The sequence below is a fragment of the Grus americana genome, chromosome 4, assembly GCF_028858705.1.
Source record: "Grus americana isolate bGruAme1 chromosome 4, bGruAme1.mat, whole genome shotgun sequence".
Lineage (NCBI taxonomy): Eukaryota > Metazoa > Chordata > Aves > Gruiformes > Gruidae > Grus > Grus americana.
The window spans coordinates 81,647,609-81,668,954 of NC_072855.1; the positions used below are offsets into that span (position 1 = coordinate 81,647,609).

The 21,346-nt window shown below is 44.8% G+C and overlaps 1 protein-coding gene across 6 annotated transcripts in view; it reads right to left on the reverse strand.

The window, feature by feature from the left end:
• ANKRD17 (ankyrin repeat domain 17) overlaps positions 1–21,346 on the reverse strand; it is a 92,359-nt gene that overhangs the window by 13,587 nt on the left and 57,426 nt on the right. For 3 of the 6 annotated variants that reach the window (XM_054823032.1, XM_054823030.1, XM_054823033.1), the window contains exons 12-23: positions 20,297–20,424; positions 19,676–19,819; positions 19,034–19,136; positions 16,724–17,479; positions 8,925–9,073; positions 7,111–7,222; positions 6,789–6,934; positions 4,644–4,786; positions 3,673–3,886; positions 2,443–2,618; positions 1,511–1,673; positions 634–729 (exon numbers count right to left, since the gene is read on the reverse strand). In XM_054823032.1, the coding sequence (XP_054679007.1) occupies positions 634–729; positions 1,511–1,673; positions 2,443–2,618; positions 3,673–3,886; positions 4,644–4,786; positions 6,789–6,934; positions 7,111–7,222; positions 8,925–9,073; positions 16,724–17,479; positions 19,034–19,136; positions 19,676–19,819; positions 20,297–20,424 (2,330 nt within the window). The remainder of the gene's footprint in view (positions 1–633; positions 730–1,510; positions 1,674–2,442; positions 2,619–3,672; positions 3,887–4,643; positions 4,787–6,788; positions 6,935–7,110; positions 7,223–8,924; positions 9,074–16,723; positions 17,480–19,033; positions 19,137–19,675; positions 19,820–20,296; positions 20,425–21,346) is intronic. The other 3 variants (XM_054823031.1, XM_054823035.1, XM_054823034.1) reach the window with 3 other exon arrangements.

Consider the following 21,346-nt stretch of genomic DNA (forward strand, 5'->3'; position numbering starts at 1 on the left):
ATTACAACCGTATCTCTACACCGGGCGTAGTTCTTGTTTCTCTTACTACAAAAATAAGGTTTTGCGCTGTTCAGCTGGACTGAAGAACAACAAAAGCAACCCTCCTCAGGGAAGAGCAGTAGTTCACTGACTATGCTGCAAGAAACCACTTGACTGTCCATAGTGTTGTCTATCATCTTCTCAGTGCAACATAACGTCATCTAACTTCTTTTCAGTACAACCTTTTTTTTTTTTTTTTAACCAAGATTGTCAATCTTCCTACTTAAGCTCACACACAGTCTTCATTCTGCTACCTCCACCCCAGTACAAAAGGCATCATAACTTCAGTACAAACTGACTCAACAGGGAGGAATGCAGAGCAGAGCGAGATAATGGTTGGGAGAACACTTGAAAATAAGCATGGATAATCAATAACACCACCTGCACTACTGTTCGCACAGCACTAAGGCACACAACATTACCGTGGCTCCCTGTTCCCGTTTTTTGCAATTTTGTTCTCAAAAATTCCAACGGGACTCATCGTGCGGCTGAAGTCTGGTGTGCCAGGAAGCTAAAGGCCATCCCTAACACCGACTCTAGAGCTGAGTCACAGCGCTGTTCCTTCTCATGTATTTTCATTTCTCACAATCTTACCTTATCAGTAATTGTTGCTATGTATCTCATGCATTCCGAGTCTGATGGAAACTGGTTTACTTCTTTCACTAGGTAGCGCACCACTTTTACGTGACCCTGAAAAAGAAATTTCCAAGATGACATTTTGTAGCAGGCCAGGTGCTCCTGGTTTGCTGAGAAACCCTTTTGTCCAAGCACTCATTGCAAAATATTTGTTTTCAACTCCTTCAAACGATGCTCTCGACACTTACTTTTATTTAAAATCTTTATCACTTCCTAAACTTTTGAGGGATGTTTCTTCACATTCACGACGGAAGAGAAGGCGAGCAATTACGGTACCCGTTGTCGAGCAGCCCTCGCTCCAGCCGTACTTGCACATACTTCTGCCTTTTGTTTCGGCAGTTTTCAAACGCCCAGCTCTGGCAACTTCACTTGCAGGCTCCTACAGTGATCTGCAACTTTCCAAGTTACTGCAGCACTTGGACGGCGCTCCCTTGCTAGCGACAATTATCTCTAGAGTCAAATCGGGCTAGCCTGCACTTTTTTTGGCAAGAGTGCTCATCCTGTCTAGCCTAAGAAGCCCATCCGAGTTCCCCTCCCGTTGTCACACGCTCCCCTCCTCTGCACAAACACGCTGCCATTTTCACCTCCTAACAGACCCACGAGAACCAGCCTCAGTTAAGTGCCTACAAAGCCAATTCCTACTGGAACCTAAACACGGACATTATACAGGTGACACACATACCTTGAGTTTTTAAAGACTCAATGCCAACTATTAGAATTAGCTGATGTATTTTTTAAGTACGTTGTTTCTGCCAGCTACCTTCTATTTCCAACAACTGTGCAGGGATGATCCAGACAATAGAAGCTAAGACCAAAACCGAACTTCATACTCTACCTTTCGAAAGGCTGCCATAAGCGGAGTTATTTTCCTGTTATCCGCAGCATCCACATCAGCCCCAGCTTGAACTAGCAGCTGGACAACATCCAGATGCCCTCCGTTTGCTGCCAGCCACAGCGGAGTGTTCCCCTTCTTGTTGCGCACGTCAATGTGAGCTCCCCTGCAAAAACAAAACACGTCCAACCAAAACAACAGGGTAAAAACGCGTATGGAATTTTACATCAAACGTACGCCTTCACAGAAGGCTTTGATTTCCAAAACTGTGTTTTTCTTTCTTCTGATGCCGTCAAGACTTCAACTCAGCCCCAAAGCATTTTTAATGCTCTAAATCATGCTGTTTGTCAGCTGCCTCTGAAGCTTCCCTAATTACTTCATTAGCTCCCATCCATCAGTGCACTGTATCCTCCATTAGCTGAACTCGGAACAACTTCCGACATTTCAAGTGCAAGCCGACCACCAGTGCTACTACTTGGAAAACGAGATATCCAAAAGCTACCCAGGAAACATAATTACACCGAAAGCACATCGTGATCAATCTAAAAGAAAAGAAATCATCAAGACGTATGTTTTGTGCGCACCATCAGTTGTTTAGGGACTTAACGCTACTATCTCAAATGGCCGTGTGCCACAACTGTGAGTACCACGTATGTAAATTTTACAAGCAATTGTTTATTCCTAACAGTCATGATTCAGTGAGACAGGAAAAACTCAATTAGTCCATTTGGGCAAAAGCAAGCAGTCTAACAGCAAAAAGAGCTTTCTTTGATCAATAAATAAAAATACATAGCAACCGTCAGACACGGCATCTTGCCCATTTCCTACCCTGTCGCGTACATTGGGAAACGTCAGCGTATAGTGGCAAAAATCAGTCTAAGTAAGGCTGTATTCAAGATGTTTTTCTTCAAGCAGCACACTCGCCAGTACCGTACCTGCTAATGAGAAGCTCACAGAATTTGTAGTGCCCTTTGTCTGCCGCAATGGTTAAAGCCGTATCTCTTGAGGAAGGTACTGGAGGAGCGTTTACATCCGCGCCTTTGTCCAGCAGAACTCTGCCCACCTCTGCATATCCACCAGAAGCTGCTTCCATTAACGGCGTCAGGCCAGTCTAAGACAAGCAAGCAAAAACCCAAGCTGTTAGTTGGGTGTCAGAGGTGTTTTTTCACTTGAGCACCAGGATTTATTTCAACTTCCAGCGATATATTTCTAGCTCTGGTGTACAGATTCCGATTGTTACCTGGCCAATTTCCTAACAGCTTAGCACCATTCTGAAGGCGAGCTCATCTTCAGCCAGCTTGAGAAGAGCTTTCACTGAGCAGCACGGTGCCCAGTAGCCCTCTGCGGCTGCCCAGCACCGAGGATTCAGAGCCCATTGCTGGCAGTTCCTCAAAACTAATCCACCCAACCTTCAACGGGTGACAGTCATCAGCATTAAGACCCATCAAGTGCCCGTGTTATCGTACGGACGACGCAAATCACGTTTCCTACCTTCGTTACGAGATGCTATGTAGCAACACCCAGAAAGCACCTGGCTAGGCCGAGGGGACATCTAACTTGAGCAGGAAGAATACCTAGCAGCTACCAGACCGTGCAGGTCCTCTTGAGCTTCTCTGCAGCAGCCCCGAAGGACAGTGGCAAAGGAAAACAGAATGCCACACTTGTGGCAGGTCTCTTTTTCCTTCCCCTCAATATTCCAGCCAGTTTCCTAGCGAAGAGCCTTCCCTCCCATGTAAAGAGTCGAGGCCCACTGACACTCTCGAGCACCCACATCCCTCTTCAATTCTGCATCGCCACTGGGGATATAAGCAGCTCAGAGACAAGAGATGAGGCCACGAGCATACCTAGACCACGATTCTAGCTACTTGTTCAATACATTAAATCCTTCTATTCTTATTAAGTTACCAGATTGTGATCCTCATGCTTGAAGAAGATTAAGTAAGGCTTGAGAAGAAACACTTGGGTTTTGACCAACTGCCTTAGGCCCCAAAATACTAGCTTCTAAGCGCAGCCGGTATTTTTCTTCGCAATATACCGTTCAGTTCGGTCAACTGAACTAGAGCACTCAACTTGCACAAAAGGCAGGAAAATCGTCGGATGACCGCAGAGAGCGGTAACTAACACATATCTTTTTTCAGAGACTTACTCAGCTATTTGCTCCTTACCTTAGCTCTATGTTCCACGTTAGCTTTCCGATCGAGCAGCAGGCTAACCACTTCAGTTCTCCCTTGGAAACAAGCCAGGGTCAGCGCCGTATTCCTGTTGGTCTCTATCTGGGCATTTATATCAGAGCCCATGTCCAGTAACAGCTTGACAGCAGCAGTGTGCCCATTCATGGCTGCCAACATTAAGGGAGAAATGCCCAATTTGCTACCAGTTCTGAAAGAGAGAAAAACAAAAACAAATCCCCGCTCTTTAAATCATAACCACATTTCTGAGATGACTTGAACAAAACTAGCAAAGGCAGAGTACTTATCCAAAACTAAAAATCAGCTACACAGCAACTATTACTGAAACTACAAGAGGCTCTCCATAGTAGCATTGCTTAGGCCAAATAGCTCTACTTAAGAGGTACTACGCATGCTACCTTTTATTTGCTGTTAAGTTTTAAGGCATCTCTTACGAGGAGCCTAACTTTCGCTTGGATTTTTCACTTGGCTTGTGCACGACACAGCCGAGCTATTTTCTACCTCCTAATGGATGCAAAGCCATGACACACGTGTGCATGCACGCAGAAAGAGCTTTCCTTAAACTACACAGGGAAAACAAAGGGATAAACAAACACGCACACTGTCTTCACGTAACCCAGAACTAATCTCAACCCAGCAGGCCAACCAGAGCAAAAAGAAAGATTTCTGTCTTGGACAAAGAAGATTGATCGTATGATATAGGAAAGAAGTTAACAAAATAAATAGAGAGAGATGAAGTTAAAAGAGCATTAGAAATGCACAGCCAAACCCTTTCATTTCTAACTTAAGGAGAAAGAAGCCCACTACAAATTAAACAATACATTGGTTGTGATCACCTAAGCATAGTAAGATTTTGCTCGTCACAGTTGTCAAGTTATCCTTCCGGAAAGGGTGAAAACTCAGAACGCTACAAAAACCGTGAAAGAAGGGGTGAAAAGGGAACTTGCCTGGAATTTATTTCTGCCCCAGCATTTAGCAGAATCTTGATAATGTTCACGTAGCCACCAGAAGCGGCGAGGCTTAAAGGTGTGTAATCAGAAACATTCCTGTGCTCTTTGTTTGCCCCTCGAGCTAGCAGCAACTCCACCACCTGCAGTGTTTTAAGAAATAACATCTGGTTTTCTCCTGAACTTGCAAGTCTTTCCAGGGCAAATGTTTCTGAAGCCTACATATACCATTGACATCTTCCAACAGTAAGAAAGCAGTTTTACTCAGTTGCTTCTCTATACCCCTTGCCTCCGTGCACAGATGAGGCTGCACTACGTCGCCAAAGCCACTGTAAAACTTCCTTTAAAAATCAATCACGATTGCTCATTAGTGCGCTCAAACCATTCATATCAAATTGTATAGCGTAGCAGGAAAAAATTGAAAAAATTTATAATTGTTTCAGCCTTCTTTAAAGACTGCCAATACCAGAGATTCAGTTCGAATGCGGTATACAAAGTACTCTTGCTTTTTGTCCTCTCCCATTTTAATGCTCAGTTCACTATCAAGTTAAAAACTCATCCTCAACGGAACCTGCGGAGCAAACGAGAAAGCATTTGCATGCTCTTACCTGACGTTCTCTATTTACAGCACTACATCGACCCCCGTGTAGACTGTACACAGCCATCTCATGCAAGAGCGGTTAGAAAAAATTACATTTGCGTTCCTCACTTTTCTCCATACGTTAACAAAACCACCGCAAGTACTTCTTACATTATTCTTTCCTTACAGACTCATTTACAACCCAAACAATTTGCGGCTTCCCGCATTCTACGTGCGGCTTACATTCCATAACCAAGTTTCTGCAGAAGACTTGACACGCAATGCAACTGTCTAGCAACATAAAATCAAAACGAACGCTGAGGTGCAAACCCACTGTGTCGTCTCCAGTGCAACGTTTCGTTTGCTCCACACTTTCAGCTTTTAAGCATAAAACATGTTTAGATTAGACCCGCACAACCGAAGCCGAGGGCTTTCCAATCCAAATGCTTTCCCGTGAAATCACAGGGCAAACCTACTGCCAAATACACAAATTGGGGCGGGAGGGCATCCTGCCATCATCTCTTTTGCCCAAAGCCCAGTGTTCTCCCGTCTTCTTTCCCAAAGAAGATGGGAGAGAACACGATGCGCTCCTCCAGGAAATACTGCTTGAGAGGCAGCGCTCCATCAAATCTCTACAAAGGGAAGCGTAAATTCATCTGCGCTCTCCGAGGCTGCTGGCCGCAAAGGACCCTGTGCCCAGCCAGCACGTCGGCGTCCCTGCAGCTAATCCCCCAGGGTCTGAGATCTTCCGACGGCACTGAAACAGGCCACAAGAGCTACAGGCTTGCAGTAAGGTTTGCGTCTAGGCAAGTAATCACCTTTTAAGTTCGACAGTATCGCTGTTAAAGACAAAGTGCGGAAGTGGGAGAGGTGTCTCCAACCTCATTACCTTCCCGATGGCCACAGGGGAAGGTGATTCCGCACCAGCCGATACAGCTTCCATCGTGGATTTTGCAATCCACATAGTAGAAGCATCAGAATTATACACAACCATTAGGAAAAAAATCAAAACACAGATTTCATAATTAAGTCACAGAATACACTGTTTGACATAACATTAAAAACCCCTTGCCCTAACATTTACTTTTGATTGATCGTTTGAAAAATTTTTTGTGTGTGTTTTTAGTCAAAGACCCTGGAGTCGCCTGCAGTACTCTGATGTCCTACAGCCTGTCTGGAACCCGTGAGAAAACCCTGTCGGCTCATACAGGGAGCTGAATCGTGTCTAACTCCAGCTCCTGAACAGGAACACTCATCGCATTCGCTTTCCTATCTACATCTCATTATGCTGGAAAAAGCCCCATAATGAGCCACTAATGATTATAGTCATGAAGCCATCTCCACAGCACCGGTCCACCTTACAAAAGGAGAAAAAGCAATCGATGTGAGACACACTGCAATCTATCTTAGAAAGCGCAAAGCTCTCTGCATTTTCTTTTTACAACACAGCAATCCGAAATAGAATGGTGAATGAAGCTACTGTAACTTGCCTGGAAGACTGCTTTAGCGTACTGACACAATACCTAATCTACACATTGCTTTTGAAGACTCGAGTTATACTTCACCTCTTGTCTCCCTCCCGAACAAGCCAAAGACAAGGGAGTGTCCTTGGTTCTCTCGGACTGGGCTTCAATATCAGCTCCGTTATCCAGTAAGATTTCAACAACACCCACGTGGCCGGCTGTAGCAGCCAAAATAAGCGGAGTAAAGCCTGAAACAAAAAAGGATGTTTTAAGAGTCCACATTCATAGCTTAAGTGACCAAAGTTAAGCCATCAGAGAAGCAAGCCTGAAAGCCTCACATAAAGACCAGGCTTGTTGCGCATTTCCTTGGCGCGCCAGACCGGCAAACCAGTGAGGGTCTGCACTGTCGTGGCGAGATACCTACCTTTCTTGTCCCTGTGTTCAATGTTAGCTCCTCTCTCTAGCAGTGTTTGTACTAGTTCTTCGTGGCCACCAGCACAAGCAAGTGTCAATGCTGTGTCATGATTGCTCTCAGTCTAAAAGAAACAGACATGGTATATACAAGATAAATATTGCCTTTTTCAAGTACAACCTCTGTTTTATCACATATTAGCCCAAGCACAGCTATACCTGTGACAACATAAAAAGCTTCCTGTAAGCTTAAGACATGTCTGCTGATGACCTCACAGTTTCTTTTGTGTTCGAGTTCGTAACAGGATCCTACTTCTCAAGCCAGCTCCGTTGGGAGATGTGAGAACAACTCCCGGCAAGAACCGAGATCCCATCTGCGCTTTGCTAACTAGACCGACTTCTGTACCGCTGCTTGCCTGTGACCTCTGATGGTATAATGAAGGTAAGAATTCAATCTTTAATTCTTAACCCTCCGGTTAAACCGACGGGGGAAAAACTCCCCATCTCAGCACTGCTGTTGCTAAAGCCTCTGAACAGTACAAGTCAGCTACCGAGAGCCCACAAATCGCAGTAATCGAAAAGAACAAAACAAGATAACGTGCACTAAAGTCTTTGAGCTTACGCTCTGCTTTCAAGTTTTTCCCCCTGTCAGAGCACTCTTATACCCTCCCCAAGTGAGCATGTCCAGTGGTAGGTAGTTCTTGGTACCAGCAGAGAGCCCGTGTCAACCTTGATTCTGCCTACTAAACACTTGCAATCAAACAACATGCATTTTGTTTCTCAGGGTTGGCACCATCCTATTTGCAAGGGCAACCAACAATTGGAGGACTGCTGGCACCGTGTGCTACAGCACAGGGCTGCCTACAACGCCATCCCTCTCTCTCCTTAAACAACAAACACCAACACAAGGAAAACACCCAAACCTCACACACACGCACACTCCCGAGCTACTAAGAGAACTTAGTTTTACTTTACTATGACCCAGGGTCGCTGGAAACTTAGCGTAACGTTGATCTGCACTGGTGCCTACAGCTAACAAGGAGGCCAGACAGGTTAAGGCAAGAGCTCCTGGACACGGCGACAGCAGAAACCGAGCCAAGTCCCACAGGCAGCTCAAGTAGCCCAGGCGGCTTTTCGAGAGGTTTCTCTCCCTCTCTCCACAACCGTCTCACACCTCTTCTCTTCTCCACACTGCCCACATCTTAGCCACGTTATGGACGGTCTAGAGCTACGCATATACGTACGCTAGTCAGTACACGCACGCTTATTTTTTTTGGTTGACCAGCTAGCTGCAAGTCAACATAGAGTAGCCCTTTTCAAAATTACCCTTTATACAGAAATGCCTTTTGCTTAGTGGCAATGAGAGCTGGTAGTATTTCCTTGTTAAAAAAAATTGCAGAAATTATTGGTTTCAGTACTTTCATACTTCTGTCAACCCAAGCGGTCACTGGCCAAAAACTTCAAGCACAACCGGAAAAAATCAGCGTGCAAGATTTCAAGGTTTATTTGTGTCTTAGGCTATCAGGCCAAAAAAAGATTTAATTTCTCTCAGAAGACAACTTCCCTGTTTTTCATAACCAGTCCAACAAAGACATACGAAATACAAGCGTTTAGTCATTCAGAGACCTTCTCTTTTGTTCAGCGAGACCACAGCAGAAAGCAGGTTGCAGCTCTTGGGGAGTTGTACAGGCTTTCTACAAGCAGCAAATGAAGTCTCCAGAACCCAATTCCGTACACAACAGAGCTGTTTGCTCCGGTTGCGTTACTCGGGCCGCGGAGGCAGAGCGGCTCCCCGCGCCTGTGCTGCGGTGGCAATTGCGGGCTTACCTGAGCATCGATATCTATAGCAGGGTAGATTGGTAGCATGGCCGAAGGAGAAATGATGGGACTCGGAGTTGGCGTCTGCGGTTGGGAGACAGAAGTTGCAGTGCTGTGGGTAGGAGTGTTTGACATTGCAGATGCTCTTCCGCTCACTGCTGTTGAACAGAACAATTACACTTAGTAAAAGCAAAACACCGGACTTGAACAGTTTCACGTGACAATCGATGGACAGTGGGGCAGAACTCCCACCGACAGACACGACTCCCCAAAACCTTTGCTGTCTACAAATACCTATTTTCCACACATTTAACCCAATCTTTGAACCTTTAACTCTTTGAATTTAACAACTATGAAAAAGGTTAATTGTTTTCAATCAAATAAATAGGCAAATATCAGATTGGCATGTTTTCTAGAAGCCCACCACACACAAAAAAAAAAGTATTATTATTATTATTTCTCTTAAACCAAAGATCTTCCCTACAACAAGTCAGCAGTTATTTAGCCCAGGAGTTCCGTACCTTTAGAAGCAGGACTGCAGAACATGTCCAATCAGTGGGTATCTATGCAATTTTTCTTAAAACAGTGCAAAGAATCTCATATAACAGTCTGTCCAACCGTCACCCCCACCCGCCGGCCCCCATAAACATAACAAAAAGCAACAGTGCTCGCGTCAGGAGGCTCACATGGCACAATTTGTTGAAACCAGAGAAGAGGAAGCTTCTCAACAGCCATTTTGCAGCAACTGTGGTCAAGGTTGTTAGGATAAGCAAAAGGCAATACCATTTTACAGACAATGACAGTGTATCGACATAACACAAAGGAGCACCGACTGCCACGCTTCCCTGAAATTCAGTTCATACATATCATGTTGAGAAGTACAGAGCAAACTGCAATCTAAAACAGCCTTTGGGGAAAAACTCCCATTCTGTTACTTTTGGGGGTTGTTGGTTCTCCCCGTAAAATGACTCGGTGTTCTTCCCCCGCCTTTTCTCCAGTACTTCTGCAGGTCTTTGTCAGGCGTGACCAGCAAAGGGGAAAGCAAAGTACTGGACAATTCTCCCATCAAGTTGACAGAAGCACCTTTAAGCGCAAGACCAAGCAAGTGCAGTTTCCACATACTGTCAGTGTTCATACAGTACGAACGTACACCACCACGTCACCTTCCGGAACATCAAAATAATGCCCCTTTATCCCCAGGTTTTCAAATCCTGTCCATTTTTCAAACGGGTTTAATAATCGGCCGTGTCCCTAACTGCCAACCTTTGGTAATTAGCTCCTGCATTTAATTTGAAGTGGTAAGTTTTTCAACATACACCACAAAAGCTCTATCCTAACATGCCATTTTGTTGTTTTTCATCCATTACTAATTTCATTTCTGGACTTCCCATACCAAATCCCAGCAAAGAAGCTAATAAACGTCACTGAGAAAAACAAAGATCCTCCAACTTGTAACACAGAAAGCATGAGTAACCTTATATTTAAGGGTAAATCAAGATTCAAACTCCCTTGATCTTTGTATTAGATCGCCTTTTGAAAACTTTTCTCATCTTATGAGATGAATCATGCTAGGTAGGAATTAAAAGAAACAGACAGAAGCTAGGCCAAAATATTCGGACATAGGGTCAAAACCTACGGCCTAAGGGACTTCTGTACAGAGGAGAACTCAACAAAGATCATAACGAAATACCATTCTCTGGAGCATCTCATTTAAACTCGTCCCATTCCGTATTCTAACTGTGAACTAGAGATACAACCTAAAAACACCGCTTCAAATTGGTTTCGTACAGAAAGATAAGAAGTTGCCCGTTTCCGCTTCTGCTCGCCTCTTCACATACACAGTCGTAACAAGTAATTTGGAAAAGCTAACGTATTTACCTTCGTTCCGTAAGTTCAAAGAGGCAGTTAAAGCAGCATAAAACAGTAATGGAATGACAGGAATCATGATCCTTGACTCTCAGATCTAGTCCAAAGGAACCCGATAAAGATGGTAAAATAGACCGGGAGCTAACCAAATACGTTTCCATCGGATGATAGAAAAGCACGCTCATCAAATAATCTGCGTGTGAAAGAAGTTAACCCTGCTACAGAAGCAGATGTATTTTAAACACTTGCCAAGAATTACTGCTGTAGGGCCAATATGGGGGAGGCTGGGGAGCGTCTCCTCTAACACAGGAGGCACTATTAAAGCTCTTAGACTAAAAAAAAAAAAGAATAAAAAAATCAAGGTAGTTAGGAGGGTCTCAAGGCAGTAAAGTCTTTTTTTTTTTTTATATACCAAAGGTGTTGCCATGGGGGGGGGAAGAAAACCACCACAAACAACAAACACCCAACAAAAACGAAGAGACACATTTAAAAGCCAGCACCCCTCTTTCCAGGAGGAAGCAAGCCGTTATTGTACAACCCACGGATCAATGTTTTTAGGCATGCCAGCAGAGGAGAATACACATGCTGACTTAAAGTTCTCATATTAAATGTATTCCAAGTGTGCTTCAGCAATAATGCACGGACAAATATAGTTTATATGCCTACAGCATTTCACTGAGACAAGATATTAATTTTTACGGGTAATGACTTTGATGATATTTATTTCAACATCACCTGTGCGGAGTTCAAATTTGTATTGAACAAGCCAAGGGCAATGAGCAGAATCTTTATGGTGTCCAAACCAACATATTAAGGAGTTTTCAATAAGCCAAAAGATTTTCACAACAGTCTTGAGTAGTGAAAAGAGTAACCAACTAGCTTGATCATCAAATCTAAACGCACTAACAGCCAAAGGTTTATCTTTCCCCTCTGACTCTCCCTCTACTCTAACGAACCAGTGGCAAAACAACTAAAAGTCTGTACTTCAACATTAAAATATCATTACTTCATGCCTGGGATAACAAAGTCTTCTAAGCTAGGTCATTATTAGAATATTTTAGTATGTACGTGCCTTGGTACGGGACCAGCTACCAGTCTTCATCACGTTACAAAGCCAAGGTCAAGCTTCCTCGTCTGAATACATCACTCCAACCACCATTTGACTACTCTAGTCACGATCTTCCACATTTGTTTGGATATTAGACAACCACCTTTGTACTTGGTGATATTAGCAGCAGAGCTGCTCTTCGTACTGATTTCTTCCTGGACATCTCAACTTCCCCTTAGCTTAAGTTAAAAAAAAATCCTCGCCTCTGCTACCTTCTGCCCCACGCCCAGCAGCCTCACCATCCAGAGAACCACCCGGCTTACAAATGCTGCGCGAGCATCAAGGGAGCAAAGAGAACAGCCGAGCCAGCAAATTAAAAAACCTCAAAGCTAACGCAAGGTAATTAACATTGGAGCCAGCACTATTTTTCCCTCACTGATCTACGTGTCCTAAATCAAAACGTGCGTCTGGAAAAAACGCTGACATTTTGAAAAGGAACCTGGGGTTGTTCGCGCTGCTCAAGTTTGCTGCTTCCTTGAACGCTCCGCGTGTTCACTAAGCGCAAGATGTTGCACAAACCAAGCACCTTTTTAATCCCATTTCATCTTTATGTCGACCGTGAAGTCTGTGACTAGTGTCGTCTGATTGCGGGCACAGCGTTGTTCGCGCTCAGTTATTCCCCATCTCCTGTAATGCCAACAGGAGATGTATGAAACAACGGTTTCACCTTACATTGCAATAAGCCAATACGAGGGACTGGGGAAAAAAAAGTGACAAGAAATATATTAGACACCTCAGGTTTTTCCAACTCGTTTCAAGCCAACTCAACAGGCTTGTTCCCCCCTCCGTTTCTTCTCCTCTGTCCCCAACTTCTCTGCAGTATCTGCAGCTATAAAAGCTAAGGTCCTGCCACGCACGCTTAAAATCCATACGGAACACTGGAGATGCATAGCATGCCTTGAATTACAAGAGTCAAGTTCTGTTCTGAATGCCAATACAAGCACACAGCGCTGCTTCTAGGCACTAGCAGCTCCGTGGAGGAAGCCGGAAAGCCGCAGCTCACCTGGAGCCCGGATGATCGTTAGTTAGCCTGAAAGGTGGGCTGCGGCAGGCTCAGTCCCACACTAAACCTGCTGTCCAGCAACGGATGGAGTCTGGGAATACTCCAGGGACAAAGGACTAAATGCATTTACCATCCATTTGCAAGAACGGCGTAACCATTGCCAGCAACCACTTGTAGTTACACCAGCGCCTGAAAGCTTGCATCCTCAGTTTTCCGCGGCTCCTGCACGGGTCGCAAGCGGGATAGATTTTTCTCGGTTTTCAGTGGCTCCTGATTTTTCTGTCATGCTGGCGCTCTACAGGTCTTTTTTCAGTACTGATTTTCTGTGAGGAACTAACAGGCAATGCATATTCTCTCTCACGTATCAATTTAGGCCGTCACAGTTAAAACGGACTCATCCCACAAAGTAGCTTCCAGGGACTGATCTTACCAAGTTCTTTGTGAGGCTCTGTTAGCAGACATAACCCTTTCAATAGTTACTACTTTCAAAAAAGTTTGCTATTAAAACCAAAGTATTTCTTCTCTTTAAATCCTTAACACACCACTTCACATAGGCAATGTTTTCATTCAAGAGCGACGTGACAGAGCCTAAAACACACTTCTATTCACTAGCCTCACAGCAAGCAAAGAACTTGTCCAACATCTGAAGCTGAAAAGCAAACCTTCCGCGTGTGTCATCAATTCCGGCAGGATCAGAAAGGAGCGCCAACTTAAATCTGAAAGGTTATTTATCATTTTTTCAACTTATCCCTTTGCCTAAAAAAAAAACCCCCAGACCCCTGAACTTGGTACATTCTCTCCGTGTGTTGCCAGACACAGTGTGTAAAGCTCTAGTGACACCCATTAGCTTCTCAAGTAGGAGGAAGCCTACTTTTGAGTCCCGTCTATCAAAACCACTTGACCTCTACAGCAACACCCATGTCTTATACTCGCCTCTGGCTAATACCAGCATTTGCACACCTGGCCTTGTTGTAAACAAGGACTTAAAACGGGGAAAATAAACTCACTGTTTGCAACTAATTAAGCGCAGAGATGGACATGAGGTAAAGTTTGCACTCTCAAGGTGAAGCTTTGTTTCTGTAACCTGTGCTGCAGGCCACGGCTCTGTGATGGAGCTAAACTCAAGTCATCTCAGGATCAAAGGTTTAAATCCATGGGAATACTCTAGAGGGCTCCTATTAAAGCGACACACGAAGCCACTGATCAAACATTTCGCTGCTGCTTCAATGTTTTGCGTCACACTGAGCCCATTTCACCTCCACGCTACATTCTGATGTGTGGATTCAAGCTGGCGCTTAAGTTGCACCCTCAGATCTGTGTTTGCTCTCACTTAAAAAAACAACCCCTAAGATTAGCCACCTCTCAGAAAAGCCAAGATGGAATTGCAGCTGTACAGCTTCTAACAGACTTGCCGCAAATGCCTTCCAGAGCACAATTTGCTCGGGGATGAAGGGATCGAGAGCAGCCCCAAGGAGAAGGACTTGGGGGCGCTGGGGGACAAGAAGCTCAGCGTGACCCAGCAACGTGCATTCGCAGCCCAGAAAGCCAACCGTGTCCTGGGCTGCACCCAAAGCAGCGTGACCAGCAGGTCGAGGGAAGGGATTCTGCCCCTCTACTCTGCTCTGGTGAGACCCCCCTGCAGTGCTGCGTCCAGCTCGGGGGTCCCCAGGACAAGAAGGACATGGAGCTGCTGGAGCGAGTCCAGAGGAGGCCACGGAGATGATCTGAGGGCTGGAGCACCTCTGCTCTGGAGACCTCAGGCTGAGAGAGTTGGGGTGGTTCAGCCTGGAGAAGAGAAGGCTGCGGGGAGACCTTAGAGCCCCTTCCAGTCCCTGCAGGGGCTCCAGGAAAGCTGGAGAGGGGCTGGTGCCAAGGGCAGGGAGTGACGGGACAAGGGGGAATGGGTTTCAACTCAACCAGAGTAGGTTTAGAGGAGATAGGAGGAAGAAATCCTCCCTGGTGAGGGTGGTGAGGCACTGGCACAGGTTGCTCAGAGAGGTGGTAGATGCCCCATCCCTGGAAACATCCAAGGCCAGGTTGGACAGGGCTCTGAGCAACCTGATCGAGATGAAGAAGTCCCTGCCCATGGCAAGAGGTTGGACTAGACGGCCTTTAAAGATCCCTTCCAACCCAAACCGTTCCGTGGTTCTATGAATTGAGGCCTCATTCCCAACTGCAAGCGTGCACGCACATACTGAGAACTGGACAAAGCAGCACAAAAACATTCCCTCAAACGCACATTGGAAATACCTGACCTTCCCAAAAAGGCACGCGTGAGCATTTCAGTACGTGGCAGATGACCTGAAATCGTAGATTCTCAAGATGTTATATGCAGTTAAACGCATAACAAACATCCTAACGCAAAGTTTAAATTGTATTTAAATGCAATTGAAGCGCATTGCACAGATTCTTCCTAAGCACCCAAGAACTGTAATTATCCCTTCTCTTAAATTGAGTGGCCGGTACCGGTATGTATCCCAGCAGCTCCACGCAACTATCAAGGCATGATGGATGGCGTTTTATCTACTTTTTCGCGCAGCCGGTTTGGTTTTTATCCGCTGACAGCTTCCAATCTGTGTGTCTAGGCTTTAATTCCAACACCTGGCTTTTGGAAAACAATCTCTGTAGCCCCACTAAGTTTCAGTCACCTTTAGTGAACAGCAGGTTACTCCTTAGGTGCCCAATCTGAAAAGTGTTGTTCCAAGAATTTTAAGCCTTCACCACCGGATATTTTTAACCATTACCCTATCTTCTGTTCACTCTGCACCTTTATTATTATACTCCAATGACTCCTGAAGTATATGCAGGACCAGCTCCACACCTCTGGGCTAAAACTTTCCTCCCGCACACATCCCTCCTCCGAAAACAGTCTACAAAGCGGACTTGTCAAAATAGACAGCACTTTGAAAAATCAAAGTGCATCAGCTTTACCAAGAGCACCTCAGCAAATTTTCATCGAGCGACATCATTTTTTTTTTTTTTTAATACTATGTCCTAACAGTTAATCTGTATTCAGGTAAGTAGCCAAAATGACTATTTCAGCGACTACTTTAACATGTAAAGGGGATTAAGTGCAACCGAAGCAGGTGTAAACCAAACGCTAACAACTCACACTTCCTACGGTATTTAAAACCCATCTCATTTTTTTATTTTACTAGTTAAGGCCCTAAAAGCACCGCTCTCGCCAGGTAAAGAATTCTCCAAAGCGATTAACAACTCGGTAGGGCTAAATTTGGGTTTTGCCGACAAAGCGGCCATTTTTATGAAAGGACGTTTTTAGAAGTCATAGGATTCTCACCTTTCTTTCAAACAGAAGTAAAAGCTTCCAATAGGTAGACTGTTCAAGGCCAACTAGAGCAGCTCCCGCTCAAAAGACAAGCCTACAGGTTCCTCACACACTACAGGCCTGAGGCGGTGCCACAGTTGCTCGAACCCTACTCCGAGTCAGTACCAGTTTGCAGTTAGCCAGCCCCAAGCGCTAGCCAGTACCGTCAAGGTGTCCTTCCTGAGCTACAAAGAGGCCCAAGTAGAACCGTCAGACCCTGGCACGTGTCCCCCCCCCGACTACGACGAGTTAAAAACGCCACTTCCGCCATACCAACCTGGCAAACAGACACCAGTTAGCTCAACAAAAGGAAAGGCAACCCTGCAAATTGAAAAGTTAAGAATAGTTTTCTGAACTCCTAAAGACAGGGAGCAGTAGGCGAGTGGTACTTGCTGTAGAGCTAGCAGGAATACACAAACACACACACACACACACATATAAAGAAGTGGACATACCCTCAACTAGTCAAGCAAATATTACACCTGCTCATAACAATATAAACCCACCTGCCATGATGTCATCCAGCGTGTCATTGAGCGTCTGAGCAGGGCTGGCTACCATTAACCCTTGCTGTGTTTCTGTCAGTATTCCTTGCCCCAGCCCTGCTAGTTGTGCTTGGCCCAATACTGGCTGTCCAACTATAACACCTTGCAGTTCTGTAAGATTTGCGATGGACCCCGGAGGTAAGGAACCTGCTGCCAGAGGCAAAGCTTGCGGCATCGCCAGAGGCTGAATTGGTGCAAAGCCCGTCTGCGCAGCAGCTTGCTGAGGATCATCTTTAAGCAAGATGGGGTCCACTTGCTGTAATCGTGCATAGTCTCCCTCTGAGAGTTGTTCTCCTACCCCAACGGGAGTCAGTAGTCCCAGATGCTGGCAAGACTGCTGCTGCTGCTGCTGCTGGAGCTGAATTCTTTGCGCTTTTACCTCTAGATATTGCTTTTTTAGCTGCTGCTGAGTTTTCAGCTGTAACTCTCGCTCCACTTTCTGCAGTTCCTCCAAAATCTTTTGTTTCTTCTGAATTTGTTCCTCTCTCGTTTTGTTCAGCTCCTCAATCTTCTCTTTGGTGAGCTGGTCAGCGTGTGCCAATTCCAGGGACTGCAGCTGAGCGTTCTTCTCTATGGCTTCTTTTATCCTCTGCTCCAGCTCTGTCAACTTGCCCTGAGCCTCTTCTACAATGCTCTCTGGAGACTGATTGGTGATGTAACCCTGTACATCCTGGTTGTTTGCTGGCAAATGACTGCTGGACTTTTGTTTAGAAGCAGCTGTGTGAAAAAGAAACCCCCTCAGAACCAATGGAAGTGCATATGAATGGCATCCTCATTATAGAGCTACTGTTGGGACGCTAAATGGCCGGTTATGCACCAAGACACAGCACCCACAGAAGGTCAGCGTGTACTGTAAGGCCCTCAAAGAAAACCGCACCTTTCGCTATCAATTTTAACACAGCAGTCAGATTGCAATTTAACAGTACAGATTACTGCGCGTACATTCCCAATAACCCTGCGCTACGTTGACATATTTACTCCAACAATTGTTATACTTTTGCCAAATGAAGCGATTGTCTCAAGAGCCGCTGCCTGTTATCAAGTGGTGCTACGAGATAAATGGAAACCAAAAGAAAGGATAGGCTGTCTCTTTACTTGACGTTTTGCGCCTGGTATCGTGTTAAGACATAAACGTATGGTTACGGCCCCGAAAGCACAGCAAAAGCGAGGCAAAAACATCTCGAGGGACAGGTGACTTGTTCTGGGCCGCCAGCTTTGTGAGCAACTCGGAACATTTTAGGAAGCGCTACGCTTTCTAGGACTACTGAATCCTTTCGCTACAGGTATCCAGCTTTGCTCAGTTGTCAAACAGCGCTAGAACCCAGGCTAGTCTTTTATATTTAACGTGATCTAACAGGGTATGTTTAGCCACTACGTTTTACCCATAGCAAACATGGTTTTGCCTGTGTCAAAACTCGGCTCTCTGCCCAGGCAAGGCAAATATCTCAGCCTTCCTGCAAGAATGAGCGATGGACTAATCCAATTCATCTTTTATGAAGAAGTCCACAGTAACACAGCTGACACGGTCTGCCGTACCGGTTGGAGGAGGAACAATCGGTTAATTTTGAAGGGCGAAAGGCAAATCAAAACTCAGGATTTGAGTCAGTGGAGGCGCCCAGTTTCTTCCAGTCATCCTCGCTGTATTTCCAGAACAATACAAGTGTACACACAGTATTAATTTTATGACATGCACGCCTGTATTTGCACTACTGCTGATCCTCGATAAAAATTGTTTTGGAAGAGAATTCTAAAGCACAGAAAGCGTTAAGTGTCAAAATGGCGATATCAAAATAGATGCAAATTTAGTCCTAGGAGGACCTGAGCCACATCAGACTAAATATTTTGTAGCACAAGAAATTCCGCCTTCAATCAAATTAGTCAAACCCACTCCAAGACTACTCTCCTAAGTAAACACAAGTTATCAAATCAACTACGATATGGAGATTAACAGTGTTTTTACAGCTCCCATTATCAAATTTTTATAGGCTTCTGGGTGACATTTTGCATTAGTCCAGTATGTCAGACTAATATATATTTTAACGTATTTACTTAGGCAGATTTCTTGACGCTTTATGATTATAGGGTTAGATGACTGACACTTCATATTTGGCGGATAAGCAAATCCTTAAAAAAAATAAAAATCATAAATTGCAGTTGCCTTGACTGAATCCATAAACGCTCTTCATAGGAGCTACTCTGCTAGAAGTGCAACCCTCTATTCTTCTACCTAGGAAGGATATTTAGAAAATAAGCTCCGGAACTAAGACTGACCTTTATTTCTGATGGGAAGGGTTGTGGCGACATTAGCAGGGGGTTTGTCAGGCTCCTGGGGTGGGACGACCATGGGCAGCGCCTGCACTGGTACACGAGGAGCCTAAAACGTTGGATACTAACAGATTACTTTTCTCATACTCTAATCTAGTTATACTTCAATAGAAGGTAAACAAAACCTGTTAGAAAAGCAGACTTTAATGGTGACTAATAACATTTAATACAGTTTTTAATATGCCGAGTTCAACAGTTAACAATTTGAGATATTCCAATTTCTTTATACTTTGCATTTTTAACCTAAGAAATTACTCGCCAACCATTACTCGTCTCAGCACGGTACAGTGCTATACTACGGTACGGCAAATAAAAGCCACAACGGGCTACAAATGTAATTCTAGAGAGCCTCATTAAAGCAGACCTTTTCACTTGCTGTTTTGTTTTTTTCCGATAATATTAATAGAGCAATAAGAAGAACGATGAAAGCACTACACACAGCGATGCTCAAAGCGTCTTCACCATTCTCGTGACAGCTCAAAGCTATTTTTTAGCGTGTTCGCCTATGGTTCAGCAGTTCACGAAAGCCGCAAGAAGAAATGCAAAAGCGCCCCACAAATCCACAGATAACCAGCCCTTAAATCTTACCCTATTTAAATCATGGGATGGTGGGGTCAGCTGCGTAGCGTCAGGTGGAGGAGCAGAAAGCAAGTTGTTTGGGTAGTCTAGAAGGTAACAAACCACGCTAGTGTGACCGCCTTTTGCTGCCTCTATTAACATAGTCGATCCGTCCTGAAGAGGGAAAGATCTCAGTATTAGAAATCAGCATCATCAAAACAAGACAACACTGAAGCGGTTTGGGAGACACGACACACTATCTATAAGACCGCTTTATTAAACACTCATTCAATCTCCCCTAAGTCCACACCTAAACCTTACGGACTCTGTTAAAGCATTTCCAAAAAGAATAGTACTTTTTAAAATTTTCGTTCCTCTTCCTCCATTATGACCTTACAACTGGAGCGCAACCTTTACATTCACCGTCATCAACAGACCCACGCTCCTCCTCACTCCAACTTCGACGCCTACGCTCACGAGCACGATGGCTGCTTGTGGAAATACCAGCTCTTGCATCTTACTCCTATTTAACTCACGACATGTTGGGTCAGTTGCAGAGAATACCAAAGGAGCAAATTCGCTTGGGCAGCGTTAGTTTTAAGGTTAATGGAAGACCGCCTCAGAGGGAAGTAAGGTAGCTGAGCGACAAACCTTCAATCTGTGCGTAGGATCAGCACCATGAGCTAGCAGTAACTCCACAACTGCCAAATGACCTCCAGCGCAGGCCAGCGACAAGACCGTATGATCGTTGTTAGCCGTGGTCCTATTCACATTTGCTCCTTCAAAAATAGAGGGGAAAGATTATTTTCAAGAGACTTCAACCCACTGTCCTCTACCAAAAGTAACAGTAAGTTAACTTTTTTCTTAAATAGGAAAATCTAGTTCTCCACGGCTGCAGTCTCACAACTGCTAAATTAAATCTAACAGTCAATTACGACTATCATCGGAACACCATTTAACATGTCGCAAGAAAAAAAAAGCAACCCTACCTGGACTAGCACCCCAAACCCACTGTTCAAACGGCTACGTTATAAGCATGACACGTCACATAGCAGGTGAAGCTATTGCTTTTTATTTTGCCAGCAACTGTGCCAGAGCTATGCCTCTTTTTTTTAAAAAAAAAAAAAACCAACAACAAAACACACAAACGCCCCAAAACCAACCAAAAAACCACCTAATCCATGCATCTTAGCACCAGCAAGCAGACGATTAACTGCAGCTCTGCTTCTTTCCTCTACAATCCACCCAGGCAAAGCTACACCACACCGGAAGCTTTAGGCCAGTCCTGCTCCGTACAACGAAGGTGCAAGAAAAATCCGTCAGTACCAGCTCAAGAGAGAGAAAACAGCAATTCCGAGCTCTGAATCAACTCTAAGCGTTCAACAGCCATGTATGGCTGGAGCTGATAGTTCTGACGGCATCAAGCAAGTTACAATCAAAACTTTGAAATAAACGGGCACTTGAAGTTCAAGTTCTGAAGAGACAACGCTCAAAAGTTGCACCAGGAGCATGGAGACACTCGGCAACCACCGCCACGGTCGCTGTTTTTACTGTAACCACTTCCAGCAGTAATTGCCGTTCCCGCCAATCTCACCAGAAACCAGAGGTGATCATTACGCGCCTAGTTTGAGAATCAATGACCCGCTTGAGTTAAAATATTTGAACCAAATCCAAGGAAGCGACACTAGCGCTGATGTGTTC